Source organism: Stigmatopora nigra, chromosome 17 (genome assembly GCF_051989575.1).
Source record: "Stigmatopora nigra isolate UIUO_SnigA chromosome 17, RoL_Snig_1.1, whole genome shotgun sequence".
NCBI lineage: Eukaryota > Metazoa > Chordata > Actinopteri > Syngnathiformes > Syngnathidae > Stigmatopora > Stigmatopora nigra.
In genome coordinates this window covers 8,712,459-8,735,000 of record NC_135524.1, presented here as the reverse complement: position 1 = coordinate 8,735,000, position 22,542 = coordinate 8,712,459, and the positions used below count along the sequence as shown (strand labels likewise).

The 22,542-nt window shown below is 40.9% G+C and overlaps 1 protein-coding gene across 3 annotated transcripts in view; it reads right to left on the bottom strand.

Moving 5' to 3' along the window:
* Positions 1 to 22,491, bottom strand: part of rimbp2a (RIMS binding protein 2a) — a 23,889-nt gene extending 1,398 nt beyond the window's left edge. The window contains exons 1-16 of one of the 3 annotated variants that reach the window (XM_077736910.1): positions 22,388 to 22,491; positions 22,217 to 22,326; positions 19,367 to 20,185; positions 18,392 to 18,415; positions 17,026 to 17,177; positions 15,193 to 15,906; positions 14,977 to 15,132; positions 14,615 to 14,761; positions 13,155 to 13,257; positions 10,801 to 10,929; positions 8,320 to 8,483; positions 6,255 to 6,423; positions 6,078 to 6,178; positions 5,921 to 5,992; positions 4,731 to 4,895; positions 1 to 1,392 (exon numbers count right to left, since the gene is read on the bottom strand). The exon at positions 1 to 1,392 is cut by the window's left edge and continues 1,398 nt beyond it. In XM_077736910.1, the coding sequence (XP_077593036.1) occupies positions 1,168 to 1,392; positions 4,731 to 4,895; positions 5,921 to 5,992; positions 6,078 to 6,178; positions 6,255 to 6,423; positions 8,320 to 8,483; positions 10,801 to 10,929; positions 13,155 to 13,257; positions 14,615 to 14,761; positions 14,977 to 15,132; positions 15,193 to 15,906; positions 17,026 to 17,177; positions 18,392 to 18,415; positions 19,367 to 20,185; positions 22,217 to 22,326; positions 22,388 to 22,467 (3,330 nt within the window). In that variant the 5' untranslated portion in view covers positions 22,468 to 22,491 and the 3' untranslated portion in view covers positions 1 to 1,167. The remainder of the gene's footprint in view (positions 1,393 to 4,730; positions 4,896 to 5,920; positions 5,993 to 6,077; positions 6,179 to 6,254; positions 6,424 to 8,319; positions 8,484 to 10,800; positions 10,930 to 13,154; positions 13,258 to 14,614; positions 14,762 to 14,976; positions 15,133 to 15,192; positions 15,907 to 17,025; positions 17,178 to 18,391; positions 18,416 to 19,366; positions 20,186 to 22,216; positions 22,327 to 22,387) is intronic. The other 2 variants (XM_077736911.1, XM_077736912.1) reach the window with 2 other exon arrangements.
* Between the last annotated feature and the right edge of the window lie 51 nt (positions 22,492 to 22,542).

Here is a 22,542-nt window from a genome sequence, read left to right as displayed (position 1 = left end):
CAAAATCATTGCATCTTTTACGGAATTAGGTTTGTAAAGTCCTTTTTGTTCTCATACTACACCACATTAAATGCAATTTAAATCAACATTAAAATGCCTTCGTTTCTTTTGATCAACCCTTTTAGCAGCTATTTAACCATTTTCAACCTGAATATCTATTATTGTTTTTACATGTAACTCATTGTTAAGTAGCATTTTGATCACATTTTGACTTGTATGTGAGCCAGTGTTATAATGGATAATGGAAAGAGACGCACATTTTGTGTTAAACAGACAATTAAAATAAAATAATCCTCACTTTGGACAAAATGCTGAGGCACTGAATGGACAAAAGGGGTGAAGCCCCCTAATGTACAGGGAAAGCAACAAAATCATGGTGCACACTTATGAAGGAAGTCCAAGTTCTTTAAATTCCCCCCAAACAAAACAGCAAAAACTTAAACACACAATAATGGGGTTTAAATCAGTACAATACACAAAAATGACCGTCACAAGCTTTATTTAATTCACGTGGAAAGTCTCGGCGTAAAAAAAAAAAAAAAAAAAGCAAGGTAATGAGATTTATTAGTTGAATTTTGGAGAATAGATGTCAATTTTAAAGTCAATATACTATGGTTGTTATGAGGTTAAATGATAAAATGTCATGGCACAGATGATTATGGTGAATCCTGTTATGATTTGATATCCAATAATGACATTAATTCCAAAGAGAAACATCACTCCTGTTTTTTTTTCAAAGGCCACTGAAAGGCTCACCTGTCCCCCCAAGACCCCCCTCCCCCCAAAAAAGCTCTTTTTTAATCAATTCTTCATGATTTCAACTTCAACTCTGTTCTTTTAAATATTTTCTTACCATATATGCTACTGCCCATCTATTATATTGCACTGAATAAAGCATTTCACATCTGGTATTGTCTTATTATGCAAAACATACCATATATTTTAATATTTTTTTCTACCAAATACCCTGCATGATAGAATGTTATTTTTTTAAGTAGTAACAACTAGAAATATTCAAATAGACCTCAATAAAATATTTTTTTGATTTAAAATACATATATCACAGTAATTTTGTGTGTGTATCTGTGTGTGTGATTGTGTCTATCTTGATTTTGGCACAGAAAAGATTGATTTGGATCACAGAGAAATGAATCTACATCTCGGCTTTTATTTGGCAGGAGACAGCCGCTTTAGTAACTTCTTCCCCTTTGACAGGAGACCTTTCTTCTTCCTGTTTGCTAAGTCTTGAGGGTCCCGCAACTCCAAGGGGAGGCCAGTGGGGACCCTTGTCGGGCTGAGGGGTCTCATGGTTCCCGGCAACAGGGGGCGGACAATCGGGGATGGCGCACGGACTGGTGTGATGTCATTGTCGACGAGGGGTTCCGTGGTGATCTAAGGGGTAAAAAAAACCATAGGGAGGGAAGCAAGGAATTGTTGGACAGTAAAATGTTGTGTCCCTGGAAACAAAAATTCACTTCCTAAAAGTAGGGATCATTTGAAAATATGTTTTGGGTGAACACAACAATGAATGTAGTCGGGAAGGTTGGGTTAGGTTGGTTTCAGTAGTCCTCAACCTTTTTTCTCACGGTGGACTGGTGAAGCTCTTCCTATTTTTTTATGGATCTGGGGGTGCATGACGACTAGGGAACGCAACACAGCGGGTAAAGAAACAAGTTGCCAGCACAATGGTGTTTACTTATTATTATTATTAAGCTCGGAAAAGATCATGAAAATGTAGAAATGTAACGGCCAGACTGATATAAACATTAAATGGGTTTCTGTGTGTGGCGGAGGAGTGGTAAGCATATCGGCCTCAGAGTTCTGGGGTCCTGAGTTCGAACCTAGGTCTTTTCTCTTGTGTGGGGTTTGCATGTTCTCCCCAGGCTTGTGTGGGTTTTAGCCAGGTGCTTTGGTTTTCTCCCACATTCACACAACACTCTGGATCAGTGGTCTCAAACCGGTTCCACATAGGGCCGCAGTGGGTCCTGGTTTTTGTTCCAACCGATCCAGTGCCGACATTTTATTTTTTAGGTGTCTTTAAAATAAGTAGCACCTGAATCTAATTAACTGATTGCACTTGCAAAAGGTATCCTTGTTGAGTTGGAATGAAAACCTGCACCCACTGCGGCCCTTTGAGGACCGGTTTGAGACCACTGCTCCAGATAGTTCCTAGGTGTGAGTGTGAGAATAAATGGTGGTCGGTTTCCTCGTGCCTTGCGATTGGCTGGCCCCTGTCTTGTGCCTGAAGTCAGCTGGGATAGGCTCCAGCACTCCCCGCGACCCTTATGAGAATATGCGGTTCAGAAAATTAATGAATGAAAGGGTTTCTGTGTTATAAACTGTGGTGACCTGAAGGAGGACCATTTGGCTTAGATGGAAATGGTGCAGTGACACATGAGAATTTGGAAATGTGACATAATCACAATGTACTGCCAGCTTTATTTATCGTATGAAGAGCACATGAGTGAGTGTGTGTAGCAGTGTTGACAGATTCACAGAGTTCTTGCCAAAGTGAGTGAGGTAAACAACCATTCACCCTCACATGCTTACCTAGGGGCAATTTAGATTGTCCAACAAGCCTACTGTGCATGTTTTTGGAATGTGGGAGGAAACCACAGTACCCAAAGAAATCAACACAAACTCCACACAGGTGGATACACCTGGATGTGAACCCAGGACCCCACACCTGCGAGGCCTACACATGAACCACTCAGTTGCCAGTTCTGGCAGGGAGTAGTCGGCCAGAAGAATGCAAATGTCTGCACCTCATTCTGGGTATGACATTATCATCTGTTTGAAGAGACTTTTGTGGCGGCATCAAGGGAGCTGAGAAAGGAAGACTAATTAGGATTTCTTCATTATAAAGACTATTTTGGGGATGGTTTTGTGTCCAGCACGGTGTGGTATTGTATTAAAGCAGGGGTGGCCAACCAGTCAGAGACCAAGAGCCACATTTTTTACCGTGTTACCGCAAAGAGCCACATTTTTTACTGTGTTACCGCAAAGAGCCACATCACACAGATTTATTGTAAATGTCACACACCAGCATAGTAATGACATAAATTGACTCCTACAGTACTAACAGCACAGGCCAGTCATTATCAACAATGAACATTGTGTGCACTGTCTCACACAGACAAACTCTCAGTTCAACCAAGTCCGCAAACAAAAATATAATAATTTACAAAAGCGTTTTTCTTTTACTATGTATGTTACTTAGTGGGACTTCTGTCATAAAATCAGAGCCTATTTTTGCGCAACATTCGCTCCTTGTGAGCTGTCATTTATTATGAATGGCTTTTAACTAGCGCGCACACCACGTGGGTGTACACCCCGCTCTCCTATTGGCTGCTCCCGGCTGAGCACTCTCGCCTTGGTCTGCCTCGCAGGGAGTGTGGCTTTTTCAGCCGACGCTCGATCTTTGGGATACTTTTTGTGTGCGCGACGCCGTTCATTGTCGCTTCTGGTTCACGGGAGCTCTCCCACTCTGTTAAAAACGTTTACTCAAATGACCTTGCTCCTACTGGGAAACTTTGAGGTATTTTCATCCCAAGCATATGCGCATTGGACGAAAATACCGTATTGAACTCAAGCGAAGCGCACACGCAAATAAAAATAAAACACAAATACAAACTTTGATATGGACGTAAGAGCCGCATAAAACCGGGCAAAGAGCCGCATGCGGCTCGCGAGCCGCGGGTTGGCCACCCCTGTATTAAAGCATTACACATCACCTTTAAAAAGGTTGCTGTGACATCAAATTGGAGCACATTAGAACCAATAGTTTGATATCTCAAGTTTTAGACTTACTGCACAGGGGTAAATGGTGGGGAAATAAAAAAAAAAAAAACATCCTTCAGGTTTTCTTGAAACAGCGGAGTGAGAGGAAAGGGAATGAAAAAAAAAGAAGAAAATGTAGCAGCGAAAGTCACCATCAGAAAAATCACAGCACAATGCACCACAATGAAAACATTGACACACACAACAACAGAGAGCGCCAAAAGAAGGTTTTTAATCTCCAATTTTTTTTTCATTTCTTTTATTATCCCTTTGTAACAATACAGTTCGGATGTGTCAGTGCTGCAGTTAATTTTGGCTTCAAACAGCTGAAAAATAGATTGATGCGTGTGCAACATACATAAAGAAACAAAGCCTCTTTTTTTTCGGGAAACACAACAGTCAAGAGTCATTAAAAAATGGGTCCATTATGAAAAAGGCATGCTTCTTTTTTTTTTTTTAAATCTCCTGCCATTATTTTTTTGTGTATGTTAGATGTTATTAAAGAACTCGTCCTTATTGTTGCCATACACAATAACCACAATGAGATTTTGGCGTTTCAGTGCAAAAAGGTACAAATGGAAGGAATGAGTTGAGCCTGCTCAAACATGCAAGATCCCCAAAACCCTTTCCCCTCAGAGTCAATCCTCTCTCTGTCCATTTCAGGCTTTGCTTCTTCCTCTCTCTCTGACACTCAGAAAGGTGTTACACTCGATTGTTTTGTCTTTTTTGGTCGCCCCCTTTTTTCCCGACGGTGACAGAGCAAGGAGGAGGTTGTTAGTCGATCATCACAGCCACCACACGGACAATAAAACACACACGATGGAGCGCACACACACACACACGGCAATGCGGAGCAAGCGAGAGACGGAAATCAAGAGAAAGAGAAGAGAGACGGAGGAATGGATGAACATAGGGCCTTAGTGCCGAGAGCGGCGATGGTGATGATGTACCCGTTTGCCCTCCGGGATGCTGGCGGCGGAGTTGGCGGAGAGCCGGTTGACGGGCTCCTCAGAGGGTAACTGGGAGGGTGTATCAGTTAGATAAACCTCCACATTGTCAGGCACTTCTTCCAGAAAGTTAGAGGGAACCAGACCGCGGTGACCATTGATCTCGCCCTTTGGATAGGAGATAATTAGATTAGATTAGATAACTTCATTTATCCCGTATTCATGAAATTTCATTGTCATAGTAGCAAGAGGGTGAGAATACAGACACAGAAAAAGACATGTTAGTAAAATAAATAGGTAATGAATAAGTTAATAAATAAATCAAATGAATAAACTTATAAATTAAGAGTATATAAATAAATAAATAAGCATGTTACTGAAATATATATATTTATGCATAAGGGAATGACATTTAAAACTGAACAAGTCCTTTGGAAAACGAGTGCAGTCTTGATTCAACCTTGAAAAAAGAAACTAATTATTTAAGTTTTGATTTAATGTTTTCATTCGCACACTTAAAGACATATCAAAATTCTTCTTCATTGTTCTGAGTGCTCCCACTTTCTACTCACGATGGACTATTTCCTCGAGTTAGTCAATCTGCGTTAGTTACTCTCAAAACCGTGACAATTAGTGGTGGAACGATGAATTGATTTGAATCGGCCATCGGTTTGAGCAGTGTGAGATTCTGCATTCTTTGTTAACACATCATTTGTCAATTGGTCAAAGCAGTCTTGATGTGTTGATCTTAACTAAAGAGTACTTAGCGGCCTATCAACTTCCATGTATGGCTCAATCCACTCAGCTCACTGCTTGGTCGCACGGAAAAAAATAAAGGTTTTTATCGGTAGTGTTGAAGGTGGAGGAGTTTCCTATATTAACAAATATAAATTATTTTCCAAATAAAAATTGAATGAATTTCTAGGGGGCAAAAGCAATTAAAATAAACTGATAAAACCTTGCCTTTGCTTAAAATTATTTGTATCTGACGCTGGCTTTCTGGCGGACGTCAAAATGGGCAGAAATCTGCGTTTTGTCCTTTTCTTGTTTATTTTACAGAGAAAAGGGGTATGTGTTGTGGCATCCCGTCTACTGAATTCAGTAAAATATGAAAACTCCAAGGTGAGACTGGGACCTTAATGCTAATATTTGTCCTTGCATTCCTAGTGTACAGTGACTAATGGGACACTTACATAATAGAAACCATCTTCATCAATGTCACCAAATACTGCAATGATGTCACCAGTGCAGAAGGTAAGCTCAGCCTGTCAGAAAGAGGTGAAACTTGACTTTATAAAGTAGCTATATACAATACATATTATACATATTCCATTTTGTTGCCAGTGATACCTCAACATCCACATTTGGTGAGCTCTCTCGAGGATCGTAGTCATACAGGGCCACCATCCTCCTGGATGCCTCACCTCGCCGAAGGGGTCCTCTGTTCTGCTCTAAAAGTGTATACTTCATTGGTTTAATATCATCCATCACTAAAGTTATCCTGTTCTCGTATATTATTAGCCAAACCTAATCTATCCACTGGGGTGCTGAGAGGCAGGAAGCCCTGTTTAATGAGCTGATCCATGGTTTCGTCATCCTCCGCTCGTATCTCGGACACCATGTTACATGGGATGAGACCCATCCGCCCCCTCACTTCTCCTCGATAGAATCCATCTGTATCTTTGTCACCATATATCTGTTCAAGAAGAAGGAGCAATCCATGTGGAAAGATATATACAGCAAATAACCAGATGCATTCACCCAAAAAAAAAAACAAATAAAAAAACAACAACACCGCAATCGTACAATACTAGAAAACTTGAAACCGAATACAACCACACTTTTTTATACTTTGCTTGGGACTATGACGTAGCTGTCGGCGGTGAATTCCAGTGTCTGTAACATGATAAAGTAGTTGAGTGGATACGGGTAACTATACGTATTTTTGCTAAGCTGCCACTCACAATTCCACCTCGTTGAAATACCGACTAAAAATATTCAACATAATAATAAAAATAATAACAATCGGACATAGGCTTTGTCATCATAATTGACTCGACAAAAGCCTAATTGTCATCAGACCCAGCTGCGTATGACGAAATTGGTAGTGCTTCTCCACAAGGTGCGCTTTCCCGGCAAAAGTCCAGGATTATTTCTTTAGTTTTCGTGGTGTTCAGTGTGAGATTGTTCACGAGGACCACGATGACAGTTTGTTGACCTCATCAGTCTATCCGACACTTTATTCCCCTTTAGAAAAGTCTGTACAAACTCTTTTTTTCATGATAACTCCTACACATGCTTCTTTGCGTGTCCTCTGTTATAAAACAACTTGAATCCCTCTCCTTGCCTGCATTCCACCTGGTCTCCAAGACACACAAAATCCTCATCGTCATGTCCACCACCTCAATAGCTTTTCCTGTAATAGCTCCAATTTTCAGAGTTCTCTCAAATCTGAACCCTTCAATTTCCTGTTTTCTTGCTTTTTTAATAATCCGTCTTCTTCCTCTTCTTTGTATTCGGACAAAATTGGTCCAATTTTCAGAAGCGCCCTTTGGGTTGACAATGCTTCTTGCAGTTGTTATCTCGTTTAAAGTAATTTGCATAATTTGTTAGGCAACACTATTTTTCCACGCCGGTTGCCATTCAAGACATAACACCCACCCGTGAATACAAGCGCTAAAAAAATTAAGCAGATGTTTTTTCAATCCCCACCAGCTTGTTTTCCCATTTCTTATCAACAGAATTGAGATACTGGCTACCGGCAATTGAACAGTTTGTCCGATCCTCCTTCCAAAGTAACCATCGAATGTTAGGCTGAATCTAGTCCCGATCCTACACTCGGTATCGGTGTTGCCGTTTTTGTGTTTTTTCTTTTTTTGAATTAGACTTTATCACAAGACAGACTTACTTGATATGTTTCGTTTGGTCTAAGAATATGGGCATTGGCTCATTCCTTCATTTTCTTAACCGCGTATCATATCTTCAGAAGGATCACAGGGGTGCTGGGACCTATCCCAACTGTCCTATACGCAGGGTACACCCTGATTTGGTGGCCAGTCAATCGCAGGGCACAAGAAGATGGACAACAATTCACACGCATACCTGGGAAAACCTACACAAGCCCGGGGAGAACATGCAAACTCCACACAGTGAGGTGCGACCTGGGATCAAATATGAAACCCCAGAACTGTGAGGCTGACGCGCTAACCACTCACCTAAAACAGATCTTGGAAAAAATATTGCAAAGATAAAAATGGTGTTTTCCCCAGGCTGGCGTGGGTTTTCTTTGGGTGCTCCGGTTTCCTCCCACATCCCAAAATCATGCATTGTAAGCCTATTGGACACTCTAAATTGTCCCCAACTTAGTGTAGGCTCCAGCACGCCCTCTGACCTTTCTGACAATAAGCGCTAAGGAAAATGAATGAATGAATAAAATTAAAGCTTAAATTTTTAAATTGAAAGGATTTGTTTCAAGGATAAATATTTGAATGTACGAGGGTCATCAATTGTAATTAGGCTCAATAATAGAATCTGAATATAAGTTACTATAAAGCTTAATTTTTATTTTGGTCAAGTGATATGAAAGCCTCACCCGGATAATTTGGCCCTCTTTGAAAGGCAACTCCTCATCAGCTGCGTCTGGGTTAGGGGACATGGAGAGAGGGTCGTAGTCAAAGAGCGCCACAAATACTCGAAAGGCTTCCTCTGGCTCCGACTCGTCAAAGTAGGTGGGAGAATGATGATCCCTGTAGCCATCTTGAACACACAAATAAGAAATAAAAGCGGGTCCACTGTAGAGACACATTTTACAGGTCGAAGGCAAACTGACAATTTTTGCTTGTATGCACCTAGAAACTGAGGTGCAATTTTTTTGTACAAATGCTTAACGTGATGTTGTTGGAGAAATTGGGTAAATGATCCCAAATCATTTGGGCCTAATACCAAATAGGATTAAAAAGAAATCGACCTTTTCTGATAAACCTTTGCTTGTCAGCATGCTGAAAGTGACCTTTAACAAAGTCTAAAAAACTGATTTATAACACATTTGTAATATATTTCTGGTATTCTAGCAGACAAACAAGGAGCAGCACAAACCATGGTGCAACATTTAGGGAATGAATGTTTCACAAACAAGCCACCATATCAGGAACACATAACACTGTCACATGCAACCTTGACCCTAACTAATCACGCGCATATACTTAATATCAATTAGGGTTGTGACAATATGTCAAAATGGTGACATGTCGCAATAGTTTGTTTACCAAAAGCTTAGTGATATGTGCTCGCTAGAATCGATATATCGTCTTGAAAAGGTGTCCCTATTTAAAAGGAACCAACAGGTTTCTGGTAGCATTTTCCATTAGAAAAGTGTGTTAACTCGTTGGCTGCCATTGACAGATGGTACAGAGCATTTACATCTAGACTTCCTGGTTTTGGTAGCATTTAACTTCCTGTTCATTTTAGGGCAATTGTAGATTATTTTCTATTGATTTTCAGTCATTGCCAATTCCTTCATGGACGTTCCTGGGTGACTTCCTGTTATTGTTATGTTTCAGTGCCATTGACCATGTTACACAAAATTAATCGGTACAAAATGTGAATTTCCCGAGTGCGGGATGAATAATGTTTAATCTAATCTAATCTAATGATAGTGATCTGTATGCCTCAGAATTAACGTGAAGTGACCAAAAATTTCCAGGGAATTACAAAAATCCAAGCCTTTTGAAGTGGGAGGGATGCAACGAATGAACGAATGTTTATATTGATGGTAAACCCACTAAAATTCACAGCAGAATGATGGCAAGAGCTGGATTTCTGTTTATTGCTCGAACTCTAGAATATTGTAGAGTTATTTCCCGACCTATGTATTGATAATTTGAATATTGCCATACCGTGAGGTAATCGTTACATGAGCCTTGGTCCGCAACTCTTATAGCAAAGTAACATTTTCTTGAGCAAAACTTGATTGTTAATAATGACTCTATCCCACACAAAAAAATATCTAACCACTTTTAAGGTACATGCCGAAATGTTTCTAAAAGTAAGACAGTTGTGCTAAAACGTAAAGAGGAAGGTTTGAAGCAAGCATCTGGAGGTTGGTGCAGGGAGGGAAGCACTCTCTATGCAGTCGGTCAGTCAAATAGAATCAGTAAAAACTGGACAACCAAGACCCCATGAGTCAAGGGTCTGCCATATTGATGTAGTGCAATCATGCCATTCAATTGTAAAAATCAAAATATAAGAGAAGCAGGCACTTTCAGGTAGGGTTGCAAAATTCTGGAAATTTCAATGTTGGAAATAATATTCTGCCGAAAATGTATTTTTCATTTGGTGTGAGGTGCACACACTCCCTCCCCCTCCCCCCTCAAATATTTTGAACTTTTATGTATTTATTGCACATTTTAACATTTTCCAATAACGCCTGTATACCTCTCAACTGTGTTTTTGTTCTAATTAACTGCAATTGGGGATTCATGCGTGTTTTATTTATGAACAAAATCTTGAAAATGGAGTGCCCAAGGATTTGTATTCCTTTATATGTCTTTAAAGTGACTTTGGTGTGACCAGAATGACTAAGACATCGTGAAAATGTGGCAGGAAAAAGTTTTACAATTCATGGCAAAACATTTACATACTGTACAGTATGTAGTATGTTTTCTTTGTTTGCTTCAAACCTTAATCAACAGGCAACGTTGAGGGTTTTCTTATTCTCAAATACAATGTTCTGAAGCAAACATCGTAGTGAAAGTTTCTGAGGTGAGCGTTTATTCGCAAGAAACTGTCCAAGAAGTACCTACTTTGGATGAAATAGGTGATTTTACCTTTTATATGTACATAGTTTGGTGTTTGTAATCGTTGTATTTTTAAGTGAACCAGAGTAAAAAAAATATATATATATATATTTCTTAAAGATTTTTGCCCTCTTAAAGAGATTCCCAAAACGGAAAGCCCTTTGCAACACAACTTGCAAGTGTCTCTAGCTCCTCCGTGCCTATTGCCAACTTAATAATTGGGTAGTGGTTGGCGTGCTGTGGTGGCATCAGGCAGGACCGCAGGCTGCAGCACATACCATGGGGAGACCTGGTGCCACCCCAATGCCTTCGGGAAGACCTGGTCCTGACCCGAACTACTCTGCCATAGTTATTCTCCTCGATGAAGGGGGACATGTTTGCCTCACTGTTATTCTCAGCGGTTACTTCTACAGAAAATACCAATGAGAAAGTGCCAGGGTTACAACGCCAACATAATTCCATTCAAAATGTTAACGTGTGATTCATGTAGAAAGAGAGCAAAATGTGAAAAAGAGAAAGACATTTAGGAAGTTAAGGTTGGGAGTGAATGTTATCACAGAACAGGTACAGGAAATGAAAGTATCATTGAAGATAGACATGAATTGACAGTGATTAATTTAGTGTCATTATAGTACTACTAGTATCTCATGCATACATATGTAAATATAACCTTGAATTGACGTGTGAGGAAAAAATATGGACTATAGAGTAGTAGCTTTTCAGGATACAAAATCCGATTCACATGTGAGGTTTTGTATTTTTAAATAACTTTTGTCTCCATTTATGCGGCCATTTAGAGGCACAATTAAAGTTCTTGCAATCCATTGGTGGAGATGTCCTTTCACGTAATTTTGGTGTGGCCAGTGTGGGTTCGATTCCCGGGTGGTGGCGGTGTGAGTGTGAACAGTTGTCTCAATCTATGCTCTCTCTCTATATATATATACCACCAATTGTGCAAGTTATATTACTTAAAAAGATTAGAGAGGCCTGTAATTGTCAGCATTGGTAAACCTCAACCATGAGACATAAAATGTGAAAAACAAAACTGAAAAAACAACTGAAAATCACATTGTTTGATTTTTAAAGAATTTACTTGCAAATCATGGTGGAAAATAAGCATTTGGTCAATACCAAAAGTTCATCTCAATACTTTGTTATGTACCCTTTGTTGGCAATAACAAAGGCCAAACATCTTCTGTAACTCTTCACGAGCTTTTCAGACACTGTTGCTGGTATTTTGGCCCATTCCTCCATGCAGATTTCTTTGAGCAGTGATGTTTTGGGGCTGTCGTTGGGCAACAGGACTTTCAACTCCCTCCACAAATTTTCTATGGGGTTCAGATCTGGAGACTGGCCAGGACTTTGAAATACTTCTTATGAAGCCACTTCTTTGTTGCCCTGGCTGTGTGTTTGGGATAGTTGTTATTCCGAAAGACCCAGCCACGTCTCATCTTCAATGTCCTTCTTGATGGAAGGAGATTTTCACTCAACATCTCTCAATACATGGCCGCATTCATTCTTTCCTTTACACAGATCAGTCGTCCTGGTCCCTTTGCAGAAAAACAGCTCCAAATAGTGTTCTTCAGATGCAATTCAGTATTCTTTCTCCCTCAAACACGAGAACCTGTGTTTCTACCAAAAATATCTATTTTGGTTTCCTCTGGCTATAACACATTATTACAGTCCTATTTAGGAACATTCAAATGCTCTCTAGCAAACCACAGATGGGCCTGGATGTTTACTGGCTTCAACAGGGTGACATGTCTGGTAGTGCAGGATTTGAGTTACTGATAGTAGCCTTTGTTACTGTGGTCCCAGCGCTCTGTAGGTCATTCACTTTATCCCCCCGTGTGGTTCTGGGCTTTTTGCTCACTGTTCTTGTTTTCATTTTGACGCTTGCATGACCCCCAGATCGAGGGAGATTATCAGTGGTCTTGTATGTCTTCCATTTTCTCATAATTGCACCTACCGTTGATTTCTTTACACCAAACATTTTATCTATTGCAGATTCAGTCTACCCAGCCTGGTGCAGGTCTACAATTTTGTCTCTGGTGTCCTTCAACAGCTCTTTGGTCTTGGCCATAGTGGAGTTTGGACTGTGAGAAACTGGGGTTGTGGAGTGTCTTTTATATTGATAATGATTTAAAACAGATTCTATTAATACAGGTAACGAGGGGAGACCTTGCTAGACCTCTTTGATAGCCAGAAATCTTGCTTGTTTGTAGATGACCAAATACTTATTTTTCCACTCTAATTTGGAAAAAAAATCTTTAAGAATCAAACCATTTGATTTTCAGGTATTTTTCTATCACTATCTGCCTCTCATAGTTGATGTTTACCTATTTTAACAATTACCGGCCTCTGTAATCTTTTCAAGTAGGAATACTTGACACTCTAGACAGGTCGCAGTCTTTCATAGGGCACAGAGTGAGAGAGAGAGAGACGATCATTCCCACTCATAATCATACTCCCACCAATGCAAATCGACCCAGCGCCAGCCTGCACCAAATTCAGGCGAGTGAACCACCACACCACACATTACTACACTTGGATCATTGCTGAATTTTCAACGTTAAACATGACAAGATGAACCATGAGCTTAGAATCCACCAGTAACTCATGTTATACTAACCGATGGCAGGGACCATCAGAGGTCGTCTCTGAGGCTGCACACCACTGTGATGAATCCTTGGCCCGCTCTCCCGGTCATGACGGCCTCTAGAGGGAGTGTTTAACTACAATGGAGAATACAGGAACTATTCACACGCTAATCGTAGTTTTACGTTGTAGTGTTTGCGAACAATACGCGGAAATATGCATTGACGTACGTTTAATGCAAACGAACTCATGCAGTGCTCGCAGACAGGCACACCGAAACACAGACAAACTGACATGAACGCACACAAACAAGCCCACGGGAAAAATATTGTTTTTCAAAAATGCAATTCAAATCATGAAGTAGGAGTTGAGAAATAAACAAAGGCTTTGTTAAATGCCTCCTTTAAAATTTACTGCAAATTTTCTTCGATCTTTTCTTCCCCGCCGTCACCTATGCCCAATACAATGGAGCCTCCAAAGTCGAACAAACCACGTGTCGTTAAATTTCTAGTTTGACAAAGTTGTCAAGAGACAAATCAAAGTAAAACAACTACAAAGGCAACTAAATCACAGCGTACAAGAAAAACAAGCTTCTTCGCACATTAAAAACAATATTAAATATATGAATCCTTCTCCCCCGCCGTGGGCACTTCTATGAGTAAATAAAAATAAAAAGATTTTTAATTCACTATTCATGGCACAAGATAGAGAGAAAGTACTATTGTATCATATTAACTGACTTCTACATGGTTGCCTGGGATCAAATTGACACTAAATACTAATGCTAAAATACAGATTCTACCTGAAATGGCTATGGCTTGATTACAAAAAGATAGTTTTGTTTAAAATTTAAAAAAATGCAAGTCACTGAACAGTGGCACCACATAATTAGCAATATTTACTGTAAGAAACAAGAAGACAGTTTAACACTGGGAAAAAAAATCCCCCCTCCATGCTCATTAAGATAATTTGGAAGGGCCCCCACCCACTTATTTCCGCATAAAATAATATTTTAGTGTAACTGAAATGAAATTCTAGTTAGGAGTGTAGCTCATAAGAAATTCTATCTTATGGTTCCTGTCTATTAATTGAATTACCATATTTTCACGACTATAAGGCGTACTTAAAAGTCTTAAATTTTCTCCAAAATACACAGGGCGCCTTATAACCCAGTGTGCTTTATATATAGAAAAAAATTGTATCATTCATTGACGGTGCGCCTTATAATGTGGTGCGCCTTATAGTGGTGAAAATACAGTACCTGAAAACAGTATTTTATATTTTAAATTCCAACTACGTTCTTAGTGTCGCATCCTGCTTTTGTGTTTGACTTTGGAGGTTCCACAGTACTTCATCTAAACTCAGCACACACGCTAACAACACATGTCAAATGTGAGAAAAGGCATCAGTGAAATATCCGTGCCTGTGCAACTGTAAATTTGGATGGCCATGAGTCTCTGCATCTTATAAATACAGTAAGTGCAAAAAGTGCACCTTGGGTGTGTTGTGCGAGTTGCGTCGACGTCCCTCGTCCAGCTGCATCTCTGAGTACAGCTCCTCCTCATCCTCTTCCATGATGTCAGACAGGTCAGAGCCACGGCTGCTCTCGCTGTGATAATCTTCACTGTGACTATAGTGGGGCTTTTGACAGTCACACACAAACACACAGACCCGCTTGTTTAAGTCCACATACATACAGACGTGCACACGCCAAACACACATGACACATGAACGCACGGTGACACCGACGCGGTCGTGTTGGCATGCAACTGAGGCAGATTCGCTTCCGTGTAATAGAATTGTCGTCCGAGGCCTTTTAGTTTCAACACTAGCGGGCTGGGCCCGTATTCACATACCGGCCTCCCTAGCTCGGAGCCTCTGAGGAACTCGTCGACCGACGGCCCCCTCCGTCGGCGACGGGTGAAACCTTCGCCATCTTCTTCTTCCTCGTCCGAGTGATGCCGGCGAAAGGAAAGACCCTGTTCGCCGTAGCCAACGGGTCTGCGGTCCTCCTGAAACGTGAGATGTGAGACAGACGGGTACTTCTGGTATCGCCAGTGATAGGATCAGACCTTTCCGCTTTCCGCTGCCACTCTCTGCGCTGCTTCCCGGGCGATGGCTTTGGCCACGTTGTCCGGGACGAGGGTCCCTCTTGGCTGGGGGAGAATCCTCTGAGGCGAGGGGGAACGTGGATTTCCCGGAGAAGGAGGCTCGAGGGCGTGGCCCTGCGTGGGTAACGGCAACTGGGAGGATTGGGAGCATGTAAGGTCCCAACCAGGCGGGGCGGCCGAGCGGTGGGCGGCTTGCTCTTTGGCGTCCAGGTCTCTGGCACTTAATGGTCTCTGAGGTATCGGGTGGGGTTGAGCATGGGGCTGCAGAGGCAGTCGGTGCTGGGGCCTGGGACCTTGATGAGGGTGTGGGGGCTGCGGGTTCGGATGTGGCAGTCGATTAGGTCGGGGCCCTCCCAGGTTAGGGGCTCTGGGCTGGTGTTGAGGGAGCACGGGACGGGCAAGGTGCGGGAGCGGGGGACCGTGGGGTGGCGGTGGGACGGCGTGAGGATGGTGAGGGGACGTAAGATGAGGCTGGGCGTGGGGGTGAATCGGTGCCGGCAGGGGAAGCGGAGGTAGAGGCACGAGCAGGTTGTTTGGAATGACAGCGATGTGGGAGTCCTGGGATTCTCCCTGTGCAGACAGTGTCCTGACAATGACCTCCCTGGCCTCCAGGCACTGTATCCTGGTCAGCTCCACGGTCACGTAGTCGGCCATCGGGAACATCACCTCTGCTATCTGGTTTGGAAACGGATACAGGTAATTGGCACGGGCGAATGGAATGTCAGCAAATTGTAAATGGAATTTCTATGGGCGGGGGCTGAAGTCAAATCAATAAATCAGATATGTGCACTGTAATATTTCCCTTCGTCACAGCGAAACAGTCAATTTGCATGATTGATTTGGCTAGGTGGTTTTTATACCCAGTGCCCTCCCTGGCAACACTAAAGAGGGATTCAGAATTAGTCAATGAAAGGGATTAAAGCATTTTGTATTCACAAACTTTGAGAGGATGACGGAAAAAGTAAGTAATGAATGAATAGATATTCATCATTTTGTTTTATTATTTTGATATTCTTGAATCTTGAGTATTAAATAATTATTCATTGACCCATTCACATTCTGAATCGCTTATTCTCACAAAGGTCGCAGCGGGTGCTGATATGAACAGTTGCATGGTACTTCAATTGCGTGGTATTTCAATTGCTTAATTTATACAGTGTTTAATATCGTTCTTGTGCATACATCACTCAAATTTGCAAAAAAGATTAAAGCAATATCCTCTAATTTGCTCTATATGTATTACTTTTCATTTTGAATTTGATTGGAGGAAACGTTTTGCTTGGTTTTGTTAGAAATTATGAAATAGTAATTATAAGGTGTTCATATCTTAACACACAGAAGCACATAATTGTTAAGAATTGAAAACACAAACGCTCTAAATTTAACCTGGATTTTCGATCATATTACGGGATATCAATGGATCCATGGTTTTAAAATGTATAATATAAAAAGCTTCATTTTGGCAAGTTTTCTACTTAACTGAAAGAGAGAAGGGGAAGTGAGCAGATAATTTAATAAAAGAATATTTTCATGTACGAAAGATTCAATGTTGCCATCACTAGAGGGCAGAAGAGCTTTATCTAAGTAAAAAGGTTTCGCATTGATCCTGAACCATAAATATTATACAATATATTTCAGTGTTTGTAGTTTTCAAATTGACAGTAAAATTAACATTCTTCAACGTTATATGCATTCCTAAATACCCAAGCTGTGATCCCCAGAGCAAGAAGTATTCTTTAAAAATCTAAATAATAGGAATTAGAGGGGAAAAGAAAAGAAAAATCATCATCTCACCCTCTGCCCTTTTGTGCAGACAGCGTAGCCAAGCACGTTGGCTCCATTGGATGTTCCTGTTGGAGACAGAAGAGGGGGCTTCCATCGGACCTGTAGTACCCCCGGCCCTTGCCCACAGAGCACCTGTACATCTTGTGGTGGAAGTGGAGGGCCTGGTGAGTAAAATAAAAGGCAATCATTTTATTGGCTTTCATTCTAATTGGCACACATTTAAGGAAAAATGAGTTGAAAGCATTCCTCAAATGAACCAACATGCGGAGGATGCTGGGTGAGGAGAAAATAACGGGTTTATTTGTAACGGCATGCTTCATGTGAATTGTGCTATATTGTTAGAATGTGACACAGCTTGTAGGCTACATTCACATTAACACGATAAGGTGTGTTACTAAATATATGTCAACATAAACAAGTGGTGTTATATTAACCCAGAGTGAAGTGCGTTTAACATGCAAATCTGCATTTGTGCAGAAATAATTGCATTCTTCAACAAAAACTGCCACTTCTGTTTGTAGTGCCATGGTTTGATGTTGCATAATGGTTATGCCAGGCTATGTTATAGGCAAAAAAATAAAAATGACTCATTGCAAGAATAAGTGATCCTATCTGGTGGCACTCACATTTATGTTAATTAGTAGCCAGCGGAAAGGATTGCTGGGCATAATAACATTTTGTTTGGTTTGTAAAAACATTCATTCGTACATTTTCTGTACCGCTTAGTCGTGGGGGGGGGGGGGGGTGCTGGAGCTTATCCCAACTGACTCCAGGCGGCACCAGGAGGGGGACACCCTGCATTGGTGGGCAACCAATCACAGGGCACAAGGAGACGGACAACCATTCACGCTCACACTCATATTTAAAGGCAATTTAGAGTGTTTAACCAGTCTAATCTGCATGTGCTCTGCATAATGAGGGTCTGTGCGGATCAGCCTGAAAGAGTGATTCAGTATATTTAACCTCAGGCTCAGTCTGTAGAAGGTCCCCACCGTGTGAACTTCCTGTGTGGCTCCAGTTTTTTACCTAGGTCTACAATGTCTTCTGTGTCTGTCTTGCTACTGCAACCAAGGAAATTTCCCAAATACGTGATGAAATAAAGTCCTAATGTAATGTATTTGGGATGCAGGTAGAAACCAAAAGACCTGGAGAAAAGCCACGCAAGCCCAAGGAAACCATGCAAACTACACACAGTGAGGACCGATCTGGGATCAGATCCTCAACCACAGAACTGTGAGGCCGACGTGGTAACCACTTGTATGCCGGGCCGCCCGTTTAGAAAAAAAACTAGGGTTTAATTAGTGAATTGAAATGTCATAGGTGATTCAGGGGTGAGATGTGCAATCCAGCCTAGGATTTGATATATGATTCTGACCTGTTCTGCAATACGGTGTTGGACCTAGACAAGATACAATACACAATAATGTCATCGGAAAGAACCAACCTGTACTTTTCCGCAATAATGTGCAACCTGCTTACCAGTCACAACATTGCATCCACATTTTACTCTGATGAGGTCTAATATACTACTGTATATTTTAAAAAACTCTGCTTTAACATATACCTGTTTGTCGGTAGGTTTAATTACGTCAACACTTTACTAAGTGTAAGGCAGTGAACTACACAAACCTAGAAAAACTCATATACTACATTTTCTATTTGCGCTGTGATCGGCTTGACTAGTCCAGGGAGTAGTCCTGGCCAAGCTCAGGAAAAAAAAAAACCTTATAAAATGAGTATTGCTATCAGAGGTGGGTAGTGTAACCAAAAATGTTACTAAAATGAGGCTAGATTTTCTTTAAAATATGACTATTTTTTACAAACATATATATATATATATATATATATATATATATATATATATATATATATATATATATATATATATATATATATATATATATATATATATATATATATATATATATATATATATATATATATATATATATATATATATATATATATATATATATATATATAATATATATATATATATATATATATATATATATATATATATATATATATATATATGTTTGTAAAAAATAGTCATATTTTAACCCTTAATTTCATAAGAAGAGCTACCACTTTAAATGTAGCACATTAGTACCCACCTCCGATTGCTATGTATTGTACCAAATATTCTCATTACGTTGTAACGGTTTACTCGTCGTGGCTGGTAAGCATGCACACAAAAGGTTATTGAATTAAAAGATGAAAAGAAAATAAATATGCATCCAAAGAATTTAGCTATTCTCAATCCTAAGTAGAAATATTGACAAGGTCGATTCGGGACGATGAAGCTATGCATACATTATTGATAGTGTCTCAATGATGTAGTGCTGACCTGCAGCTTGAGTGCAGAATTCCACTCCTGCTTCCTTCCTTTCCCTCTGCTCCAGAGGCAGTTGCCATGGCACCTGATGCGGCTGTGCCGCCACAGTCACTTTGTATACCGTCAGCGGCTTTAGGTTGAAGAAACGTAGCCTATACCTCCCCGGCTTTAAGACCGCGTGCTCCACGCCGTCCAGCAGGACCGTGTGACCGTAGTTACTGTTGCTAGGCAACCAAGAGAGCTCGGCTGTGTCCCGTTGAATGTCGTCCACTCGGAGGCCGCATGGCGCCACCACCACGTTGGCCCCGACTAAAAGGGTGCAACGCAACTCATCTGAAAGGCCCCTGTCGGTGACGCTCTGAACCGAAACACGGTGAACGCATGCGTCCAGGTCCAGTTTCTCCAGCAGGCATTTGGTCCGCCCACCGAACGCTACGCTGGCCCGTAGCTCGCCATCCGCCAACACATTGTAGCCGGAGACGTTCCCCCAGCCCAAAGGCACAACTGGAGGCTCCCAGGCCACGATGACACTCCGCGCCAGCTGTTTGATCAGAGTGATCTTTCGGGGATAAGGCACAACATTTTCGGCCAGGTCCTCCGGGTCCAAGGGTGCTGCAGTCCCGTTGCTACAGGGGACCAAGGCATTCGCCGATCCCAGGAGACCATCTTGGCCGGCACCTCCGTCCACAGATATCAAGGCCAGCGCTCTATGTTCCACTGGGCCAAGATCTTCTCTACTGTCTCCATCTTGAATGGACAGCTTCTCCTTGTCTTGGACAAACTCGACAAAGTTTGATGGGACAAGTCCTCGCTGACCATCTAGCAGCTCACCTGCGATCATAAAAGAAGAAACTGATGGGTAAAGGTTGTGTCTGAATTAAGTAATAATAATAATTATCAGTGGTAGTTATATGGTCTGAGCAAATTATTGATTGGCTTGTTAACAGCCATTAAACAGAATGGGTCTTCTTCTTGTCTCATCTTATCATAAATTAGTCACAGGTTGGTAACAATTGGTCTCGTGTACCCAGATTTGCATCAGCGTGATGAATTTCCTCCTGACGATAGCTCATTTCAGTGCATTTCTACCCCGACCACTTTGAGAAAAATCAAAAACTGCTCGAACCAACTTGACATACTTCCAATTACATTTGTTAAAAATGGTCCAAGTAGAGTTAAACCAACAGTTCTTTTTTAAATGTATTCATTTTATTTAAACATTAACTTATTGCAAATATCGATAAATGCCCTATCCATTTTGACTGTGAATCAGTCAAATTGAATTGGACGTCTATTAATGTCAATGGCGGTGAGCATGATCACTCAAAACCAGGTGTTCCAGTCAAAAAAGCTTAAATATTATAACTGTTAATGACAGTGAGCAAATTATGTGCTACAAAAGAAAAAATGAAAGAATCCAGAGGTAAGAGTATAAAACTGCAGACAACTTTGCAGAACTAAGAGAAAATGGCTCAATTGTGGTATTTTTATATAAGTTAATTTCTGCAAAACAAAATACTGAAATTCTATAATTTCTTAATTTGATTTTATCATGTAATATTTTGACCTCTGAGTCTATGGAGAGAAACTGTTTAAGTGATTAGCTCCATTTAGTGTTAAAGGTCAAAATTGCAACATAATGAAAGCTGAATTAAGTCTTCTTTTGCGGGTCATGTTCCAATTCATAATTTGTGGCAGCCCAATAAAACCTGAGCACTGAGCCACAATTATCTCTAACCCTGACTGATAAGCAGTAGTGTCACAAACACTTTGAACACCCCAGTCTCTTGCCTATAAAGCATTTAGTCTGATACTCCAAATAATTGTGCTTCCAGGATAAATGGGTCTAAATCCTTATGGACAAAGATTACATAAAGCATGTCGACCAAGCTATAAAGAAGGGTGACTCCATATTTTCTTACATTGAGCTTCGTGTAATGGCAAGATGTATTGACGCAATGGTTCATAATGGAAATCTTTTGAATCTTCAATGCATTCACTTCACAGCTTTCGTCATAAAAAAACTCCCTTATGGTTTTTATCTTCAATCTGTCTTTTCCCCGACTGAACTAGCCGCTGAATCCCTGAAAATGTAGTAGTATCTGTATGTGCGGATTTTTTGATGATTAAGATGAGGCCAGCTGGATTAGTCATCAAACTAAAAGGGTGTAAGGTCCCATCTTGACAACATCTTGGTCTACTGCCCGAGTCTCTCTCTTTCATGGTAAACATACAACGCCTCCTCCTTGCCGTCTTGCAATCTAACTATCGCGCTCCTTCCAGCTTTAATGAGTCAGTGCAGCTGAGCACAACGGTGTCTGCTGCATGCTGCGCTAGCCCTAAAGGCTTGTTCGTGATTTGGGATTAACATTGTGCCTGATCTTCCCTCTGAATCTTCCAGTCTTTCCAGTCAGTTGTAAAGATAACAAAATAGATATTCTCCTCAGGCGCAAGTGTACATATATGCCAACAAGTTCAAATAAAATTAAAAACGAATAAACTGGTTATGGTGTGGCATAAATTGGATGGCAACTGATTGTGAGTAGAAAACTGCAACAAAATATTTACCGTATTTACTCGCATATAAGCCTGCGTATAAGCGGTACCCTTAAAATTGCTGAATTTTACAATTTCTTGCATATTAGCCGACCCCTGATTCACAATTTTCACCTCCATATTTGTGGTTTTAATAGGGAGTATTGTTGCTTTGTTGTTCTGGGGCCTTTGCGACTGTACTTTCTAACTTATAACTATGCCTTTTCCTGTAACTGCATTCACACCCTCTTGCTACTGTTACAATGAAATAAAGTTATCCAATCTAATACACGTTCAACACCAGATTTGGAAATAAATAAATCTCACCTTCAAAAAAGCCGTCATCATCCATATTGCCATAAACGTACAAATACTTCCCAGCCACAAGTGGGAGCTCTGCTTCAGGATGTTCGTTTGGTCCATCATAGGGATTATAACTGGCAGAAAGATTGTATTCTGATTTAGAGATTCTGAACAAAGAGAGGTAGGGCCTCTCACCTGTAGCGAGCAGTGCAAAGGTGAACCTGGCCTGTGTAGCGAGGCCTGGGCCTTGATGATGGGCTCGATTCATTCTCCATCTGTTGCTTGACAAAAAGGGAACAAGCAGTTACATAAACAGATTTTTCCCAGCTGTTTTTGAGGTGCAGCACATT